This window comes from Acinonyx jubatus, chromosome B4 (assembly GCF_027475565.1).
Source record: "Acinonyx jubatus isolate Ajub_Pintada_27869175 chromosome B4, VMU_Ajub_asm_v1.0, whole genome shotgun sequence".
Classification (NCBI taxonomy): domain Eukaryota; kingdom Metazoa; phylum Chordata; class Mammalia; order Carnivora; family Felidae; genus Acinonyx; species Acinonyx jubatus.
The window spans coordinates 15,114,262-15,133,976 of record NC_069387.1 but is presented as its reverse complement, the minus strand read 5'-3'; the positions used below and the strand labels follow the sequence as shown (position 1 = coordinate 15,133,976).

General features: G+C 40.7%; 1 protein-coding gene across 6 annotated transcripts in view; it reads left to right on the top strand.

The window, feature by feature from the left end:
• Window positions 1-19,715, top strand: part of RSU1 (Ras suppressor protein 1) — a 274,063-nt gene that overhangs the window by 198,961 nt on the left and 55,387 nt on the right. For 5 of the 6 annotated variants that reach the window (XM_015077841.3, XM_053225356.1, XM_053225355.1 and 2 more), the window contains one exon: window positions 1,158-1,733. The exons of the other annotated variant lie outside the window; for it this stretch is intronic. In XM_015077841.3, the coding sequence (XP_014933327.1) occupies window positions 1,158-1,260 (103 nt within the window). In that variant the 3' untranslated portion in view covers window positions 1,261-1,733. Of the gene's footprint in view, window positions 1-1,157; window positions 1,734-19,715 lie in introns of those variants that run through there. 6 annotated transcript variants of the gene reach the window in all.

Here is a 19,715-nt window from a genome sequence, read left to right as displayed (position 1 = left end):
GCCACTGCCGGTGGGACCTGCTTGGAGCACTTGTAGGGAGACGTTCGGAAGCCTCTGGAGAAGATAGACCACACTATCACCTGTCAACCCGCCCTAACTGCTCCATTAGTTGGCCAGCTCTGTGTGCTAGGTCCATCCCTTGGCCTGCCAGCCACACTGTCCACGTCCTCAAGAGCATTGGTAGATGCCACCAGTTTGCCTGGCAGGGTGCGAGCATCAAGAGAGGTGTCGATGCCTTGAGTGGACTTTAGAACGAGGGACACCTTGTACCGGGAGGTCAGTCCTTGTGTCATCCCATCCCATTCAGTTGGCACAAGACCATCACAACAGGCAGATCAGGCATTGCCTTTCCCCGGAGGAACTGAGACACACACCAGGCTCTCTCTCGGACACAATTATATCAATAAGGGGGGTTAAGATTGAGCCGTATTTATTTTAGGGTGGCTTTAATTTTGTTTAATCAGAAGCACTCATAAATTATCGATTAATTATTATCTGCCGTTTGGTTCAATCCTTGCCGCCACAGGGTAGCGTCGCTCTGGGATGAATGCCACCCGCTGTAATTGTCGGGTACTTTGTCAACATTTAATCAACGGTACTTATTAACGCGGCATTGATGTGTGGTCGCCGTCCCACTGCCATCAATCACGTGTGAGCAGCCTGAGCAGGCTCGGACACCATTGCTCTCTGTCACATTATCCAGCCCCTGGGCTTTCCGGCCAGGCGTGATGCTCACTTTTCACTAAATGGGCACTCTGTCTCTTCAGTTCGACCCAGTTTTTGTCATTGTCGACTTAAACGCTCACAGCCGTTAGAGCTTCATTCCGGAACAGCTGGGCTGAGCATTACCGGTTCTCACAGCCCCAGATCTCTTCTGCCTTCGGTGTTGTCACACTCTGCCCAGTGAACGTGAAATTCCGGGACACTTGTCCAGAATTGACCTCATCGTGCACTGCGCGTGTGTGCACACGTGTGGAAGAGAATTTCAAATTCCTAAATAAAAGGTATGAGCCGGAGACAGCAGAAGGCATCTTTTAGTCTTCTCTGGCTTCCTGAATATTCCTGGATAATAATAATCTGTTCTCCAAAGCCCTACCAGTAAAAGCTTTTCCTGTGTTAGCAAGGTGTATCTCACGTTTCTTCCTCTCTCTTTTCAGCCTCTACGGCAGACACATGCAGGCGAACCCAGAACCGCCGAAGAAAAATAATGACAAATCGAAAAAGATCAGCCGGAAACCCCTGACAGCCAAGAACAAATAAAGGGTTGGCATGGGCTGGACTTCTCGTTACTCCTCTTCCTTGTTATTACTTCTGTTCCCTGTTACTGTATGCCACCAATAAATGCAATGTGTGTGTCGCTTTTCCACTCTCTCCTTCTAGCACTTAGCACTTCACCTCTTAACATGCTTTTGGTAGGTGGTAGATTTTTATAAGTTCTCAAAATCATTTCCATTTGTTTCCTTACCACTGCCAAAGGCAGGAAACAAAGCTCTAATTCAACTGCAAATTCCAGAGGAGGCACAGACCTCAGCTCCTTGAATAGATGTTCACTAAGGTGCGTGTTCTCAAAAGAATAATTAAAAAATCATGCGATCACTTAAATGTCACCACGAACACTGTTCGCTCTTCTGTTTATTCACAGAACTCATTATTTTGCTTTGTGAAAAGCTTCCTTAACCATCAAGGTATTGTGTTAACTTACAAGTAATTTTTAATAAAATCTTGAATTTGTATCACATGGTGCTCCTTGAATAGAGAATGATCTGGGGGTATACACATTTTTGTTTACCTTCTCCCTTCAAACTGTGCCGTCCAGATTGTATTGGTTGTAGATGATAAACTCTGAAACTTTGTGGGAAAGAACTACAAAATTACATCAGAGTTGGTGTCTTCTCACATGGATTTGTTAGGTTGGTTAGTTGGGGTGTGTGTGTGTGTGTGTGTGTGTGTGTGTGTGTGTGTGTGTGTGTTTCCTTTGAAGACTGTTTCTAAATTAAGAAGGAGCAGAAAAACAAATCTCTGGGAGACTCTGCCAAAGGATTTTGGAAAGCAGCATTTCTTAGCTGAAGAAATGGTGACTTCTGCCAGTGGCTGGTAGACAAAAGTTGTGAAACGGAGGGAGAAAAACTCAAGTATGTTTCTCATCACTGCAGAAAATCTCACATCAGAGCATTCTTCCGCGTGGCTTCGATGGTGCCAGTGAGGTTGTATAAACGGGCACGCGCTCCCCCCACCCCACTTGTGGGGTAGAAACCGCAGCAGCAGGGTCATTAAACAACCGGTTGTTTAGCATCTGTGATAGGCAGCTGTGTTCTTACCAACAGTCATGTGGATGTAAGTGAAAATAAACCCAGGCACAGGACCCTTGTGCTAAAGAGGCCTGCCAACACCAGTGCCTTGGAGCAAAAGGAGTGTGAAGGCATAACACTGTCAGACAGATCGGGGCGTCTCTACCTCTGTATCCCCTCCCTTCACTTTCACAGCAGAACCCCCAAGACCAGGACTGCCAGGAAGTAGGAAGAGCCAGAATCAAAACACGGCAACAACGAATCCTGAATTACTTAGGAGTTGGACGTGGCATTTAAATCAGAAAGACCCTGGATCACAGGCACTGTTTCTGGAAAAGGTCTTGATAGAACATTCCTGTGGGCTAAGGAATCCCCAGGTGTCCTCACCTGTTTGGGGTTAAGACTGACTGAAGTTTTCTAGGTGCAATCTTTGCCGCGGCCTGAATTGTTTAAATTGATTTTTTAGCTCATAATGCTGGAGGAAAGACAATGCCTGTGTTGTGGATCGGAAAGACTTTTGTCTAAAAGTGAAGTGGCAACAAGGCATTAGTAAGAATATCACAATATACTCTTACGAATAATTTCTTTAAAAGATGAACACTCTCAATAGAAATGTAGGCAGTACACATAAATTCACAGAGAGGAAATCTCTCTAAGGAACATGAAAAAACGTCCAAGCTCACTGGTAATCAAAAAAATACAAATCAAACCAAAAATAAAAATGTGTAACAATGAGAAATGTGCAAATATTTTTTCAAGGCCATAGTTAGTGGTGGGGAGTAACAGCTAAACGTTCCTAGGCACCTGCTGTTGGGAATATAAATTTCTCTCCAGGAAGGTGCTAGCATTTTGATAGCATGTAGCAAAACCTCAAAATTGTGTGCTCGGACCCAGAATTTTTATTTCCGGCAATTTATCCTGAGGACCCTGTCAGAGATGTGCGCAGAGAGCTGTGTTTGAAAATTGCCCTTTCAACTCTTTACACAGTGGACATGAGGGGTAAAGCCATTGCCCCACCCCTCATGGAAGAATACCTACCCCCACCCCCCATGTATCCACATGACAAACTTTTCTGAAGACATTAAACTTACGGAACAATATCTAAGGGCAAAGGGAGATGTCCTATCCAGTTCAGTAAAAAAGTAAAATTAAAAAATTATATATATGGTCCTCGTATAAAAAGGAAATTGTGCTTGTAATACGTACATGTAGAAAAATTAAATGGAAATGGACCAGGATTTTATGGTTGATCAATTATCTGTGGTGGGTTAAGATTGTTTTTTAATTTTATTTTTAAACATTTTTGTATTTTGGGGTACCTGGGTGGCTCAGTCAGCTAAGCATCCAACTCTTGATTTCAGCTCAGGTCATGATCTCACTGTTCATGGGATCAAGCCCCACACTGGGGCTCTGTGCTGACAGTTCAGAGCCTGCTTGGGATTCTCCCTCTCCCTGTCTCTCCACCCCTCCCCTCTTCACTCTCACATGCACTCTCTCAAAATAAATGTTTTTAAAATTTTTTTTATTTTTATTCAGTTTTTTAATTTTAATTCCAGTACAGTTAACATACAGTGTTATGTTTCAGGTGAGTGACTCAGCAATTCTATACGTTGCTCAGTGCTCATCATGTTAACTGTACTCTTTAGTCCCCATCATCTATTATTTTTTTTTAATTTTAAATACTCTGTATTTTAATTTTCGATAGTGATAATGTATACTTTTGTAATCAAAAAATATTAAATATTTGTTTTCAAGATGAAATGCATATCTTAAGCAGTCCAGAAAATAACATATATTTGAATTCAAGCATAGTATAATATCTCAGGGTGTTTTTTTTTTTTCCTTGTCACTAACTTGGGTTTTCACATGTTTTTCCACACACTCTTTTTGGTTACTTGATACCCTAATTAACATTTTATCCACAGCTTACAAGGTAGTTTTTATTACCCAGTTTTATTTAGATACAATCGATATGCAGCACTGTGTAAGTTTAAAGTGCACAACGTCATGATTTGACTAGCACGTATTGTGAAATGTTTACCACCATAATTTAACGTCCATCATTTCATATCGATTAAAAAAAAAGTTTTCTCCTTGTGATGAGTGTTCAAGACTTACTGTCTTAACTTTCAAATAGACCATACAGCAATGTTAACTGAAGTCCTTCTGTTGTACATTACATCCCCAGGACTTCGGTAATCATATAGCTGGAAGTTTGTACCTTTTGAGTATTCTCATCCAATTTCCCATCCCATGGTAACCTCAAATGACCTCTTTTTCTATGGTTTGGTTTGTTTTCGTTTTTTAGATTTCACAAATAAATGAGATCACACAGCATTTATATTTCTTTAATTTCACCCTCGGGGTCCATCCATGTTGCAAATTGCAGGATTTTCTTTTTTTATGGCTGAATAATATTCTATTGTGTATATACCCCACATCTCTATTCATTTGTCTATCACTGGACACTTAGCTTGCTTCCCTGCCTTGGCCACTGTAAAAATAGTGCTGCTGTGAACAAGGGGATGTAGATGTCTCTTCAACATAGTGTTTTCTTTTTCTTTGGATATATTTGCAGAAGCAGAATTGATGAATATATATAATAGTTCTATTTTTAATTTTTTTCAGGAACCTCCATACTGTCTTCCATAGTAGCTGCACCAACTTACATTCCCACCAGCAGTGCACGAGGCTTCCCTTTTCTCCACATTCAGCCAGTGTTTGTTATCTCCTACCTTTTTCAGTGATATCCATTCTTAACAAGTGTGAGATGTCATCTAACTGTGATTGCAATTTGTGTTTCTCTGGTTAGTGATTAGTGATGTTGAGCACCTTTTCATCTGTTGGCCATTTGTATATCTTCTTTGGAAAATTGTCTATTCAAGCTCTTGAATAGAACAACCCATTTTTTAATTGGACTATTTGATTTTTTTGCTTTTGAGTTGTATAAGTTCTTCATATATTTTGGATATTAACCTCTTAGCAGATATATAGTTTGCCAATATTTTTTCCCATTCTGTATGTTGTTGTCTTTTCATTTTGCTGATTGTTGTTTATGCTGTGCAGAAGTGTTTTGGTTTGATGTAGTTACACTCGTGTATTTTTAATTTTGTCGCTTGTACTTGGGGTGTCCCATCCAAAAAATCTTGCCCGTGTCAAGAAGCCTTTTTCCTATGTTTCCTTCTAGGAGTTTCTTGTCTTACATTTAAGTTTTTAATCCTTTTTGACTACTGTCAGGGGTCTAGTTTTATTCTTTAACATGTGGATATCCAATTTCCCAGCACCATTTACTGAAGACAACATCTCTTCTCTACTGGGTGTTCTTGGCTCCCTTATCAAATATCCATTAACCGTACATGCATGGGTTTATTTCTGGGCTGTTGATTCTTTTCCATTGACCTATGTATCTATTTTTATATCAGTACCATGCTGTTTTGATTACTATAGTTTTATGTAATTACTGTAGCTTTATAATACAGCTTGAAATCAGGATGTGTGATGCCTCCCACTTTGTTCTTTCTCAGGATTGTTTTGGCTATTGGGGTCTTTTCTGATTCTATATATATTTTACAATTGTTTTTTCTACCTTTGTAAAAAATGCCATTGGAATCCTGATGGGGATTACATTGAATCTATATAGAAGGCTGTAGGTGGTATGGACATTTTAACAATAATTCTTTCAGTCCATGAACATGGGATACCTTTACATTTATTTGTGTCTTCTTTGATTTGTTTCTTCACTGTTTTACAGTTTTTAGAGTAGAAAATTTTCATCTCCTTAGTTAAATTTATTCCTAAGTATTTTATTGTTTTTGATGCTATTATAAATGGGATCGATTTCTTTATTTTTTTTTTTCAGAAAATTTGTTGTTAGTGTATAGAAATACTACTGATTTTGTGTGTTAATTTCATATACTGCAACCTTACTGAATTTATTGATAAGGTCTAACAGTGTTTTGGTTGAGTCTTCATGAGTTTGTATATATAAAATCATGTCATCTACAAAGAAAGTCAGTTTTACTTCTTCCTTTTCAGTATTGATGTCTTTTATTTATTTTGCCTGATTGCCCTGGCTAGGACTTCCTGTAGGCTTTTCATGAAAATATGCCCTTTATTCTGTTAGTATGTTCTTTCTATACCTAATACCTAATTTGTTTAGTGTTTTTTTTTTTTATCATGAATGGATATTGAATCTTGTCAAAAGTTATTTCTGTGTCTTTTGAGACGATTATATGTTTTTCTGTCTTGTTGTATTAACATGATTTATCATATTTATTGATTTGTGTATACTGAACCATCCTTGCATCCCAAGGATAAATCTCAGTTGATCATTGTGCTTGCTTCGGCAGCACATATACTGAAATCTCAGTTGATCATGATCAATTAACCTTTTAATGTGCTATTGAATTTAGTTTGCTAGTATTTTATTGAGAATTTTTTTATCCATATTCATTAGAAATATTGACTTGTCGTTTTCTCGTACTATCCCTTCTGGCTTTGTTATCATTCAGGGTAATGCTGGCCTAATAAAATGAGTTCAAGAGTGCTCACTCCTCTCTGAGTTTTTGGAAGAGTTTAAGAAGGCGTGATGTTAATTCTTGTTTAAGTGTTTGGTAAAATTCATCAGCAAAGCAGTATGGTATTGGACTTCTCTTTGGGAAATTTTTGATTATTGATTCAATCTCCTTGCTAGTAATTGGCCTGTTTAGATTTTCTATTTCTTCCTGATTCAGTCTTGGTAGGTTGCATTTTTCTGAGAATTTTTCCATTTCTTCTAAGTTGTCTAATTGGTTGGCATATAGTTCATAGTAATTCCTTATGACCCTTTGTATTTCTGTGGTATCAGTTGTAATGTCTCTTTCATTTACAATTTTGCTTATTTGGGTCCTTTGTTTTTTTCCTTGGTCTAGCTAATGGTTTGCCAAACTTATCTTTTCACAGCATCAACTCTGGTTTGTTTTTTAACTGTAAGTTTGTCAGTTGTTTCAATTGCACTCCTGCTCTATGTTTCATTTATTTCTGCTCTTATATTTATTATTTACTTCCTTCTGCTAAATTTGGGCTCAGTTCTTGTTTTTCTGGTTCCCTGAGGTATAGAGTTGGGTGCTTTCTTTGAGATTTTTTTCAAGATGGGTATTTATTATTATGTACTTTCCTCTTGGATCTGTTTTTGCTGTATCTCATAAATTTTGGTATGTTGTTTCCATTTTCATTTGTCTAATAATAATTTATTTCCCCTTTGACCCATCAGTCGTTCAGGAGAGTGTTGTTTAATTTCCATTTATGTATGAGTTTTCTAGTTTTCCTCCTGTTATTTCTAGTTTTATACCATTATGGTCAGAGAAGATAGTTGACACGATTTTAGTTTTCTTGTATTTGCTAAGACTTAAGACTGTTTTGGTTGCCTAACACATGTTCTCCCCTAGAAAATGTTCCATGTGCACTTGGTAATTATGTGTACTCTGTTGTTGACTGATAAAATGTTCTATATATGTCTGTTAGGTCCATTTGGTTTATAGTAGTGTTCATATGTGCTATTACCTTATTGATGCTGTCTAGGTTATCTATCCACCATTAAAGAGTGTAGTATTAAAACCCCCAAATATTATTGTATTGCTGTTTCTTTTTCCTTTTAGCTCTGTTTGCTTTTGCTCCATTCTTGAGTGCATAAACGCTTACATTTGTTAAATCTTTGTGATGGATTGACCCCTTTATAATTTTATGATGAACTTTTCTTCTTTTACTGTTTTTGGTTTAAAGTCAATTTTGTCTGCTCTAGGGTTTTCTCAGTGGTGTCTCTTACAGGAACATTTGTTGTTCTTGTGAAGGGGAACAGTGTCAGGGACAGTCTATGTTGCCATCTTGGTAATGTCACTCTCTCCAAAGAGTAGCTTTTTAACAAAAATAACCTGACCTTTTCAGCACAATGATGAGAGTATTTGTCACTGGGAATGCTTTGCGGTCTCAAGGTTGCCTTTATTCCAGTGTTCTAAGCTTGTGTGGGAACCCAGACTATTTTTGTTTGTTCCTGGTTTGAAGCGTCTTTCCTTGGACTTCTCTTCTTTATGTAAAACACTTACTTTGCCCATGTGCTAGATACCTTAGACAGTGTGCAGAATACTTCTGTGTACGTAGTTGCATTTGCAATTACTTTGTGAAATAAGCAGGACAAGATTATTTGGGAATAAGTTGTATAATGCTTCTTAGATCTAGAAGAGAAGTGTTTCTCTTTCTCGGCTAGAAGTTAAATCTTCTATTTATCTTGAGTCCATGGAATTTTTTTTTTTTCCCAGTCAGGATAGGAGCAAGTAGAAAAGGTGGAGGCAAGAGAAAAAGGTTAGGGTTAAACAGATTTGTGGGTAAAGAAACTCTTTTTCCTGCAGGGTTACAGAGTCTTTCCCATCTTACTGTGTGTTTTGAGTCTCTGAGAAGGAGCTAAAGTATTCAGGAACATTTGACACAGAACTACTTTTTCACTAAGCATGATGCCACACTTATAATTGCTGGAACTCGTATTGGGATATATTGTCTGTAGGATCAAGCAACTGGCCTAGAGTCACATCAGATTTACTCTGTCGGATAGGAACTGCTTAGAAACCACTTAACATAGGTGAATCCTCATGATGATAATTTGGAGTAGATACAGAATGAAAGTTTTCTGACTCTAAAAGGAATTGGGTTTTCTCAGTCATTGTGTCAGTGTTAATTGCTAGAAATACAGAACAGAAGTTGACCCTAACTTTCTCTGCTTTTACTTTTACTTATCCACGATGTGCTAAATAACGTGTGTGTTATATTCAATTGCAAGTTAAGTTTTTAGCAGTTTCCAATAAAACTCTACAGTCATAATATCCCACATGTACCCTTCAGAAGTTCTTTTGGGCTCTTCCCTCAAAATATAACCAGGACTGCAGACTTCATACCATTTCTTCCACCCTGGTCCAGGCACTCTGACTTCTCACCTGGATTACTAGAATATCTTCCAGAATAACTTTCTGTTTTCGCTCTTGCTCTCTTACAATCTCTGGTCAGCAGTGATCCTTTTAACACAGACATCAGAGCACGCGTCTCAGAATCTTCCATCGGTGTCTTCCAGTTACATGGTTTGCAAGACCTCACATGATCTATCTGCCTTTCCTCTTCTTTTCTCACTTGCTTTTATTCCAGCCTCACTGGCCTCCAGCTTCTTCCCATGTTAGTGCTTTGGTGCCTTCAGTCCTTTTCCTAAAATGTTCTCCCAAATATAACTCTCTCACCAACTTCAAATCTTTGTTACGAAGTCACTTTCTCAATAAGGCCTACCTTGATCACCCTGTTTTAAATTGCAGTTTATTTGGGGGCGCCTGGGTGGCTCAGTCGCTTACGCAGCTGACTCTTGATTTTGGCTCAGGTCATGATCTCGTGGTTCATTGGATCGAACCCAACGTTGGGCTCTGTGCTGACAGCTCAGAGCCTGCTTGACATTCTCTCCCTCTCTCTCTGCCCCTCCCCTGCTTGCACACCCCCGCACTCTTTCTGAAAATAAACTTAAAAAATTAAAAAAAAATAAATTGCACTTATTTTGTTTGTTGCCTGTCTCTAACCCCAGAATGTTGGTTGTGTCATCCTTAGAATAGAGTCTCCATGAGGCCGCTTTGGTGCCACTACAGCAGAGCTGGCTACTTATGACAGAGTATGACGTATTTACTCTTTAGCCCTTCACCAAAAAAGTCACCCGATTATTCCATTCCATTATGTCCCCGGCACTTAGACTGATGCCTGGTACACATTAAGAGCTCCATAAATGTTTGTTTAATTGAATTCAATACTACTGCCATTTGGATAATATAAAGCTAATACTAAGGAGGAAAGAAAGGGACGTTCTTAGGCATACCTGTAGACTTTTCTGTTGCATGGTTTGTGTCCATTTTATTTATTTTTTTCAAATTTGCACAAGACAAAAATAACCTCTGAATACTATAGGTGACACTTTATTCAACCCTGGAAAATCTCAAACTTTTACCTGAATTTTTGGTTTCTCTTGCAATGACCCAACTGTTTCATACTTGGTTAAAGTCTTCAAATAACCATTGATTTCTCCTGTAGCAGCTTGAACTGGAAGGGCCTTACACCCCTGTTATGACTTTACATTTAATTTACCTGTTAAGACATCTAGAGGAAGGGTCCCAAAGCAAAACCCATGTGCTCTAAGGGCACCTGGGGTGGCTCAGTTGGTTAAGCGTCTGGCTATGGCTCAGTAATGCTCACGCGGTTTATGAGTTCAATCCCCGCATCAGGCTCTGTGCTGACAGCTCAGAGCCTGGAGCCTGGTTTGGATTCTGTGTCTCCCTCCCTCTTTGCCCCTCCCCACTCATGCTATCTCTGTCTCTGTCTCTCTTTCTCTCAAAACGTAATAAACATTAAAAAAAAATTTAAATCCATGTGCTCTAGAGACCAGTGTGAGTCAATTTCAGAAGAACCTGTGGATGTTCCCCAAAATACACTTGTCTGGAATGTGACGTTTAAAGACAGAAGAACCAGCAACCCAAGTACTTCTGGTCTCTGTTGTTACCCTGGACCCTCTGTGACCTCAAATTAGGCATTAATCATTCATGTATATTTTTGATTGTATATGTGTACATATAGTGTAATGTGTGTAAGTCATTGCATGTTCTCTCTCTGTGTATGTATATGTGTGTGTGTGTGTGTGTATATATATACATATACATACATATATATACATATATATACATACATATACCTACATATATATACATATATATACACACACACAAGTATATATACATATTTACATCTACATGTATGTGGCTACGTGTCATTCGTCTTTCCATAAATAATAATAGGAGACGAGGAGATCCCTGTGGTCTTTAGAAATGTCAAGTTTCTATTAGTACCACATATGAATATTTTGTGGTATTGCCTCTCACCTCATACTCATTTCATACATAATAGAACGTGGTAATTTGCCATTGCCTCGTTTCCTCCTGAATTTATTTCATAGGACCCATATAACTTATTTCCTGAGGGACTTTCATGTCTCGGGCACAGTATGTTGGTACGGACATTGTCATTCCCTAGGAAATTTAACCCCGGAGAAACGAGAGAGCTTTCCCAAGGGCCCAAAGCTAGTGAGTGGTGGAGGAAGGATGTAGGAGAAGATTCTTCTGATTCCTAGAGCAGACGTCCTTTTCTCCATCTGACATTACCACTCTTCTGTCAAGCAAGACTCCTGTAGTCTCTGTAAAAGGCAACAGTTTCCCTTCACATCATCTCTTAAATTGGAGTTGCTGCTTTTGGTTTCCTGAAGTGTTCATTTTATTAACACATTCGAGTGAGTACGTGATGACAGCAGGGTTAGTGAAGCATTATCCCGCTTCTATAAATGCTGACTTCTGGCTTCTACTCTCTCTCTTCTCCGTGCTTGGCACGGTGACAGCATCTCTCTGATGGCCAAGTGATGTATTGACCAAAGCAGGTAAAGCCTCACTCCTGAGAACAGCTCTGGCCTTTTTTATCTCGTTCAAAAATGCAGCACTTCACATACTACTCCACGAGGAACTCTTTTACTCCAAAGGGGATTCTCTCACGTGACCCACCCAAGGAGCATTCCCTCCCGAAATAGGAGGCAAGTTTCCTTGGGTTTTCTTTTCAAGTAGTTTTGGCCTGACATGATCAGACCACCTGTGACTTTGTTTGTAGCAGCTCAGAGACTGAGGAGAGACCCCACCTTATTCACTCTGTTGCCCTCGTACCTAGCAGATTTCCTAGAGCATTTTGGACATTCGAATATTGGTGGATGAATGAATGCTGTTTCCACAGGATAGTGCAAACATCTTGTTACTATTTTATCTGAGCGTTTATACTAATTTTGTAAATGGTGAGGTCGTGTCTCCTATTGGGATACTTAGAGACTTACTGAGGAATCAGGCGACACCTCTAATAAGTTTGCAGGGCCAGGAATTGGAGGTGAATGGAGGAAACGGGGTTGGATAAGAATGTGGTGGTGTTATCAGGAAAGGCGCGTAATCAGGGAAATGGGTCTTTACCGCTACTAAGAGAACATGTTGGGTTCCTCGTGTAAGAACGGAACAAGCTGTTGATTATCCAGCTGACCACGCACACAGTTCCTTGAGGTCAAGATTCTGCTTCACCACCTCAGAAATCATCCCAGTATCCACATTCACTGTGGGCCAACTCTATCTGTCTCTGGAGGTGTCGTCTTTTCGATGTTTATACTGCCCAGCGGGCTCTGCAAGTGGTATTTTCTGTGCACAGGTGTCGTCAGCCAAACAGGTTCGTTCCTGCCCCAGGAGGAAAGCAGCTTTCACTGGCTAACAGTTGAAAGTAGGGAACGCAGCCCAACCCATTCATAACTCCCCCAGAGTACCACCCAAAATATCCCCGTCACACCAGGCGGACAGTCTCGCTGCTTGTGTGGGTGGTGTATTTTTCACTTGTATAACCGGGATCTTAACAAAGAGCCACTTCTTAAATCACAACGCAGTGCGAGACCAATGTTTCCATCAGGGAAGGCCCTGCCTGGAGGCGAGGTCTTAGCTCCAAGATTGTTCAACCATTGAAAACTCCAGTGTAGGATGGAGCTTTGTTGTTGCTGTCTTGCGAGGATCAGCAGTGAAAAAGATTTTTGTGAAAGGCGATAAAAGTCATCCTCGACCTAAAAATAAGCAGTGTGAGAATGTGGTGGTGTTAATTGTAGGTGCGTGGGGGACACGTGTGAAGAAACTTGGGTTCTGTGGGCTGGGAAGAAGCTGCAGTCGGCGGGAGCCGCCATGTTTGCGTTTATGGAGATGTTCAGTTGGGCGCTGACATCCACTTCCCTCTGTCACAGGTCATCAGCCTTGGATACTAGGTTGAGTTGTATAGTGTCCCCCAAAGATTCATACTCACCTGGAACTTTAGAATGTGATGATATTTGGAAATGCAGTCTTTGCAGATATAATTAAGTTAAAATGAAGTCATACTAGATTAGGTGTGCCCTAAATCCAATGACTGGTATCCTTACAGGAAGGCCATGTAATGACACTGGGGGGGGGGGGGGGGGACCGTGGGGCAAAGGCCATGTGACAGTGGAGGCAGAGGATGGAGTGATCCAGCTGTATGGCAAGAGATGCCAAGGATTGTTGGCGACATCAAAAACTGGACAAAGAACGTTCTGTAGAGTCTTCGGAGGGCACGTGGCCTGCTGACACCTTGATTTTGGACTTCTTACCTCCAGAACTATGGGACAGTGCGTTTCGGTTGGTTGAAGCCACCAAGCTGGTGGTATTTTGTGATAGCAGCTTTAGGAAATGTATCTAGGCATTGGGAACCAGCTCAGAACAGACCTTCTCGGAACAAAGAGGCCAGTGAGGACTGCAGAACAGAATGTGAGGCCAGCAATGATTGCTCCTCTGGTAGGATTGGAGAAACCAGAGCAAACCAGAGATGTATGTGGTTTTTATTCTGTTGTTGGCTGAGCCAGAACTGTGTGTGGCCAACATCCTAGGATCTAGCTTGGACTGTGAGTCCCAGGAGTGCTATGTGGAGATGCTGTACCTCATTCCTGGCTGTGCCTCCAGTTCCTCAGTTAAGAACCCGAATGGTTTCTCTTTCATCAGGAAGTTTCTACTACGGGGGGTGAGGTGGGGGGGGGGAACATGCTAAAAATGTCATTTTCTCTTTTGAGGAATGAAAAACTTTTTTGGTCACCTCATTAAAGAAATCTCATTTCTTTACAGGTGTGGGTGACATTCTGTATTCATGCTTATTTTCTAATCCAGAGTTATAAACAAGGACAAAAAGAATCAATATGACAAGGTTTTCTTGTTTTTCTGAGCTGGCTAAATTATTTTTTTTCTTTGTTGCCTAGGTGAGCCTTATTTTATATAGTTTTATGCACAAAATGAAAAGCTCTCATCCAGGTGCCCCCTAAAAACTTTCATAATGGGTTTGTGAAAATAGAAGTGATTTACTAATTCATTCCTCAGAGAACATTTACTGGATATAAATGTGGATATGAATATGTGCTTATTCTCACAGATTATCTCTGGAAGGAGATACATATATATAGATACATATATCATAGGAGAAGTCACTTCTGGGGCTAGAAACTGGGGGAGTTGCTTTTCACTGTCTCCTCTTTTTAAAAAAAACTGTCTACGTGTGTTACATATTTAGGGTAAGTAAATAAAAATTGTAGCATGCCAGTGGTTCCTCTGAAATAATTTTTTGAATCAATATTTATTGAGCATGCACTATATATAGACACTATATATAGACAGTATTACTTACAGAATATACAGTTTTGAAGCAGGCACAATCTCTGCCCCCGTGGAAATTGATTGTGTAGCCTAATGGGAGGAATTATAAACTAATATTCAAATAAGTAATTATGTAATTAGAAATTTGATCATCTTGGGGCTCCTTGGTGGCTCGGTCAGTTAAGCATCCGACTTTGGCTCAGGTCATGATCTCGTGGTTTGTGAGTTCGAGCCCCACATCAGGCTCTGTGCTGACAACTCAGAGCCTGGATCCTGCTTCGGATTCTGTGTCTTCCTCTCTCCCTGCCCCTCCCCTACTCGCCTGCATCTCTCTCTCTCAAACATAAATAAACATTTAAAAAAATAAGAAAATAAAAAGAAATTTGATCATCCTCTGAAATTGAAGAATTTGGTGCTATAAGAAAGAACAATACAAAGGACGTGATTACAGCATCCCTGAAAACCTGAGAGAATGATGTTTTGTCTGGAAGAAGGTAGAATTTAACCAGACAGAGAAAAGGGGTTCAAGTTGTAGCCTTGTGCAGAACAGGAGCTTGGTAGAGTTCTCACTGTCAGAAGGCCACAGTGGCTGGAAATGAACAAAGAGGAGAGATGAACAGGGACTAGATGACACAGGATTTTCATTAATTCAGCAAAAGTTCATCAGATGCAGACTACATGCCTTGCTCTGTCCCAGCACTGGAAACACGCAGTAAATAAACATAGGGATTTTTCAGCCATCTTATGGAATGTGTAGTTCATCATGAGTGCCAAAGGAATACACAGAAGGACTTGAAATAGAGGATTCATATGATCTGAGGTAGATATTTAGAAGGCCACTTTGAGGAAGCAGGAAAATAGATGTACTGTGCTTTGGCACAGTAGTACCTGGGTGATAAGCTTTGTCAGGCCACTTTGCTGTGTGGATACCAAAGGTTAACAATTCCACCATTTATTTCTCTGGCATTTTCAAAATGATGGCCATTCTCTTCCACAGTAGTGGTTTGTCCATTCTGAAAAAGTCTTCATGGGAAACCAAAAGCTGAGATGGTGATATTTAATCTGATTGTTCTGACCACTAACTTTTTTTTTTTAGTGTTTATTTATTTTTGAGTGACAGAGCATGAGCCAAGAAGGTGCAGAGAGAGGGTGGGACAGAGGATCCAAAGCAAGCTCTGCGCTGACAGCAGAGAGCCCAATGCGAGGCTTGAGCCCACGAACCATGAGATCATGTCCTGAGCCAAAGTCCGATGCTCAACCATCGGAGCCACGCAGGCACCCCGTGACCACTGCTTTTAAATAACCTAATAAACTTAATTCCACCATGAAGAGCAGCTACCACAAATTAAGTTTCCCATTGCACCATCATTTAGCAAACCATCATAAACTCAGGGCTATATAATGACACCAGAACAATACTAGGCACCAAATCATCACCCTCAGTCAATTAATGATATTTCTTTTATAACTTTTAGTTTGCCATTTTACTCTTCAAAGGGCAGCAACACAGCCCCCCTAGCTGCTCACTGATTTTTTTTTCTTGTTGATTTCTGGCCGCAAGAGAACAGAGATCACCAACTTTGTAAAGTAGAGATCATATGTATGCATCGTAAAAAAGTTCTAACCACATTGACATTTTTCACATTTTCTCAAGAAATGCTTCCTTGCATATAGTTAGCAACTTATGCCATTTTATATGGAGACGAGAGTGGAGATACCAGTTCTGTACTCAGACAACTTAGTTTGATCAAAGCTTTGGGAAATGAAATACTGCCGTCCTATATGCATCACCACCACCCCCCGCCTTAAATAAAAAAGATCCTAGCATGAAAACAGGATGTCAGAGAACCTTGGAAGACTTGTTCAGGCAAGGTTTTTGGAAGCCATCTTGTCCAATCCCTGCACTTGACAGGAGGCAAAAACTGAAACTCAGGTCAGTTGACCCCAGAAATTTAAGTCTTCTTGAAAGCAAATTAGCTAACACATCAAGACAAGGATCTGGATGTCCAGGCACAAGTCAGGGATCGGGAAATAAAATGCTAGAAGAGAAGACAAGACACAAACTAACAGAAGGCGTGCTCATGTGGTGGGTCCACAAGACTTGCATAGTCACCGTACATAAATGCGCCTCACTCCTCTTCCAAAGAGTGACAGTGACAGAGTGATTTAGAACTCTGATGTCTGGGCAAAGTTTAGAGTTACCAAAGGCAAATCATCAGTAGCCCAAGAACATGACATTACAGTTATTCTGTAATCCCGCTAAACTCAGTGCTAACACCACCCATGGAGGCAAACTTCCCAGGTCAAATCACAGCTGGCTCAAGGCCCATGTGGCAAAAGCCCCCATATCCGGCATGTGATGTAACAAGGTGTTTATTTGGATAATCCCAGAGATTTGTTTGGGGATGGGCGGAAACAACCCCCAAAAGCAAAGACAAACCCCCTTCAATAGCTGAGAAAAATAGACCAAACTCTTCCAAAGACGAGCCTGGTTGGTTAGGAAAACTTAGAGAAAGATCCAGTGCATTCAAGGGCTAGTGAAATGAAACTGGCGGTCTCATACACATTTTGAAGACTTCCTAAAGCAGAGGACTGTATTTGAGTAAAATTCTAATCCACCATAACAGAGACACACACTGTCAGTGGATCACTGTAGACCAACCTTTTCGTGTCGGGACTAGATTTCTTTCCTTCCCGAAGTAACAAAGAGGTGGAGGCCAAAGGGAACTATCTCCCATTTTCCCAGGTGCCTGGATCTTTGTGCGTGTCTCATGGAAGTTTAAGTAATCCCAGCATAACATGGTAGTGCTAAATGATAGGTTTGCATATCTCTGCTCGGTGCTCTTTCTCACTGTTGCAAGATGGCCGAAACATTCTGCGAGATGCGCAGAAACATTGTAGTTCCGTCTCCCCTGCTCTCTCTTGCCACCCTTGGCATCCTCCTTCTCCTCCAGGAGAAGGTTCCCAGCCCTAAGCAGCTCTTCCGAACTAAGGGGGAGCCTGAGTAAATGAAAAGGAAGGAATGACCAGAATGAATAAGCATCTAGAAAGATGTTCGAGTGGAAACTGTTGAGTAGGCTGGTTTGTGGGCATCCGAAGCCTAGCACTACTAGAATAACATTGAGGAGAGAGACAGGGGTGGCAGAGAAATGGTCATGAAAAATCTGCATGTTAATAAAATTATTTGGGGAATTAACACCTGGGATCGTGGGAGTTTTCATTCAGTATTATTTGAAGTAACAGTAAATACTAATGGAGCCTCCATCACACCTCCATTCTGGACATGCAAATTAGGTTAAATTATTTTTGGTTTCCAGCCACATCAACCGCAATCCTCTTGTTAAAGGATGCAAAGCACTTTACAAGTGCAGTGTTCCTCCTCCCCTGGGAATATATAGCAAGGCAGTGGATTTCCAGAAAGTTTAAAATGGTAGAAGTTTTTAGAATGATGTCGTCTGCCATAATTTTATGCCTAGATCTGCGTGTGGCACAAGTGGTTGTTAACCATCAGTAAAGGCTAAAGCTAGATTCCAGGACTTAAAAAGGTGCCTAGGGGGTGGGATCTGAAGCATAGAGAGTCACAAAAGGGTTCCACACTCCATTGAGGGGGTTTATATTACAGAAGAGTCTGTTATAGATGTGAATCTATTGCTGTATTTCAAAGGCTGTGTTTCTTGAAACATTTTAATGTCCTCCCTCGGTTGGAATCATCTGTGTCCAAAATAACAAATGGTCCCATTCTTTTTCCCCCCTCTGTACCTCAGGAGGCTTGCTTTTTTGATGTAGGTGGAAATTGGTGTGGAAATCATGAGGGAGGTCCAGAGAAGACTAAAATCAGCCATTCAAAGCTGCCAACAAACCCTGGACCCCCCTCTAAATTGCTATTTCCATGTCACAGAATTTTTTTTTTTCATTTTAAAACATTCTGAGATATTTTCATGGTGCTGTGGCTAACCATTTTTAGTCAGTTTAAAAAAAATGCCTTTATCACCTCCCACCAGGAAACTCATGGAACACACTGTTGGAGATGCTAAAACTTTTTTTCGTTTCTTCTTACAAAATATTAATGGTAAGCATTAAAAAAGAAAGGAAAAGTATTTAATTTGGTTTTCAGAAGCTTAGTTTGAAATTAAAAATTGTGCCTGGAAGTGTGAATAGGGCATCTGCGAGTAATCACAATTAGCGAACCCGATCGTTTTAATTGAGGAGCCGGGCAAGCGCCCAGTCCTTCTTTTCACCAAGCGGACGCAGAGAATGTGCTAGTGGAAGTGCCTCTGGGTTGGATGGCTCAGATTTACAAAATTAAAAACCCTGGTTCCCAAACACTAGTAGGTCTGGTGGAAAAGAAAGGGGAAGGAAGAGGGAGGGAGACAGGGGGCTGGGCTAGGAGAAGGAGCCGAGACCAGACTGCTTCTCAGCGTGGTGTAATGAAGAAGCCTGTGGTCCTGCTGAGGAGCAGGAGGGAGAATCCCTATTAGGTGCCCACTCAGCTTTTCTCCCTTTCCAGAAATGAAACCCGGGGCTCTTCTCTGTCCATCTTCCCTCCAGGCCAAGGACAGAGTTGCTATGGCCCCAGATGAAAAAAGGACAGACCATGCAGATGGTCTCGGTGTTTCCCTCGAGCAGCTGAGAACACTCACTCAACTTTTAATAGCTTACAAATTCCTCCTGCACCCAGGAGAATGCATAAGTTGGTAAAAAGCATTATGCTTTGTTTTAGTCTGTGGTTGGCATCAACCATGGCTGAATTCCAGGCACAGTCTCTTAGAGAAGAAAGGATGGAAACAAACAAGAATGCGCTCACCGTCTCTTGGCCATTGGGTTTTTCCCCCATGTTGGGAAGTCTGCAAATGAATAAAGCAGAAGTTTTTTCTTTCTTTTTTTTAAGTTTATTTATTTATCTTGAGAGAGAGAGAGAGAGAGCGCGCGCTAGTAGAGGAGAGGCAGAGAGAGAGGGGGATAGAGAATCCAGAGTAGGTTCCACACTGTCAGCACAGAGCCCAGTGCGGGGCTTGAACTCGTGAACTGTGAGAACATGACCTGAACTGCAATCAAGAGTCAGGTACTTAACCAACTGAGCCACCCAGGCGCCCAGATTTTTTTTTTCTTAAAAAGAACAGGAAATAAATGAGATGAAGTTGGAGATGAAAAGAGTAAAGGAAATAAA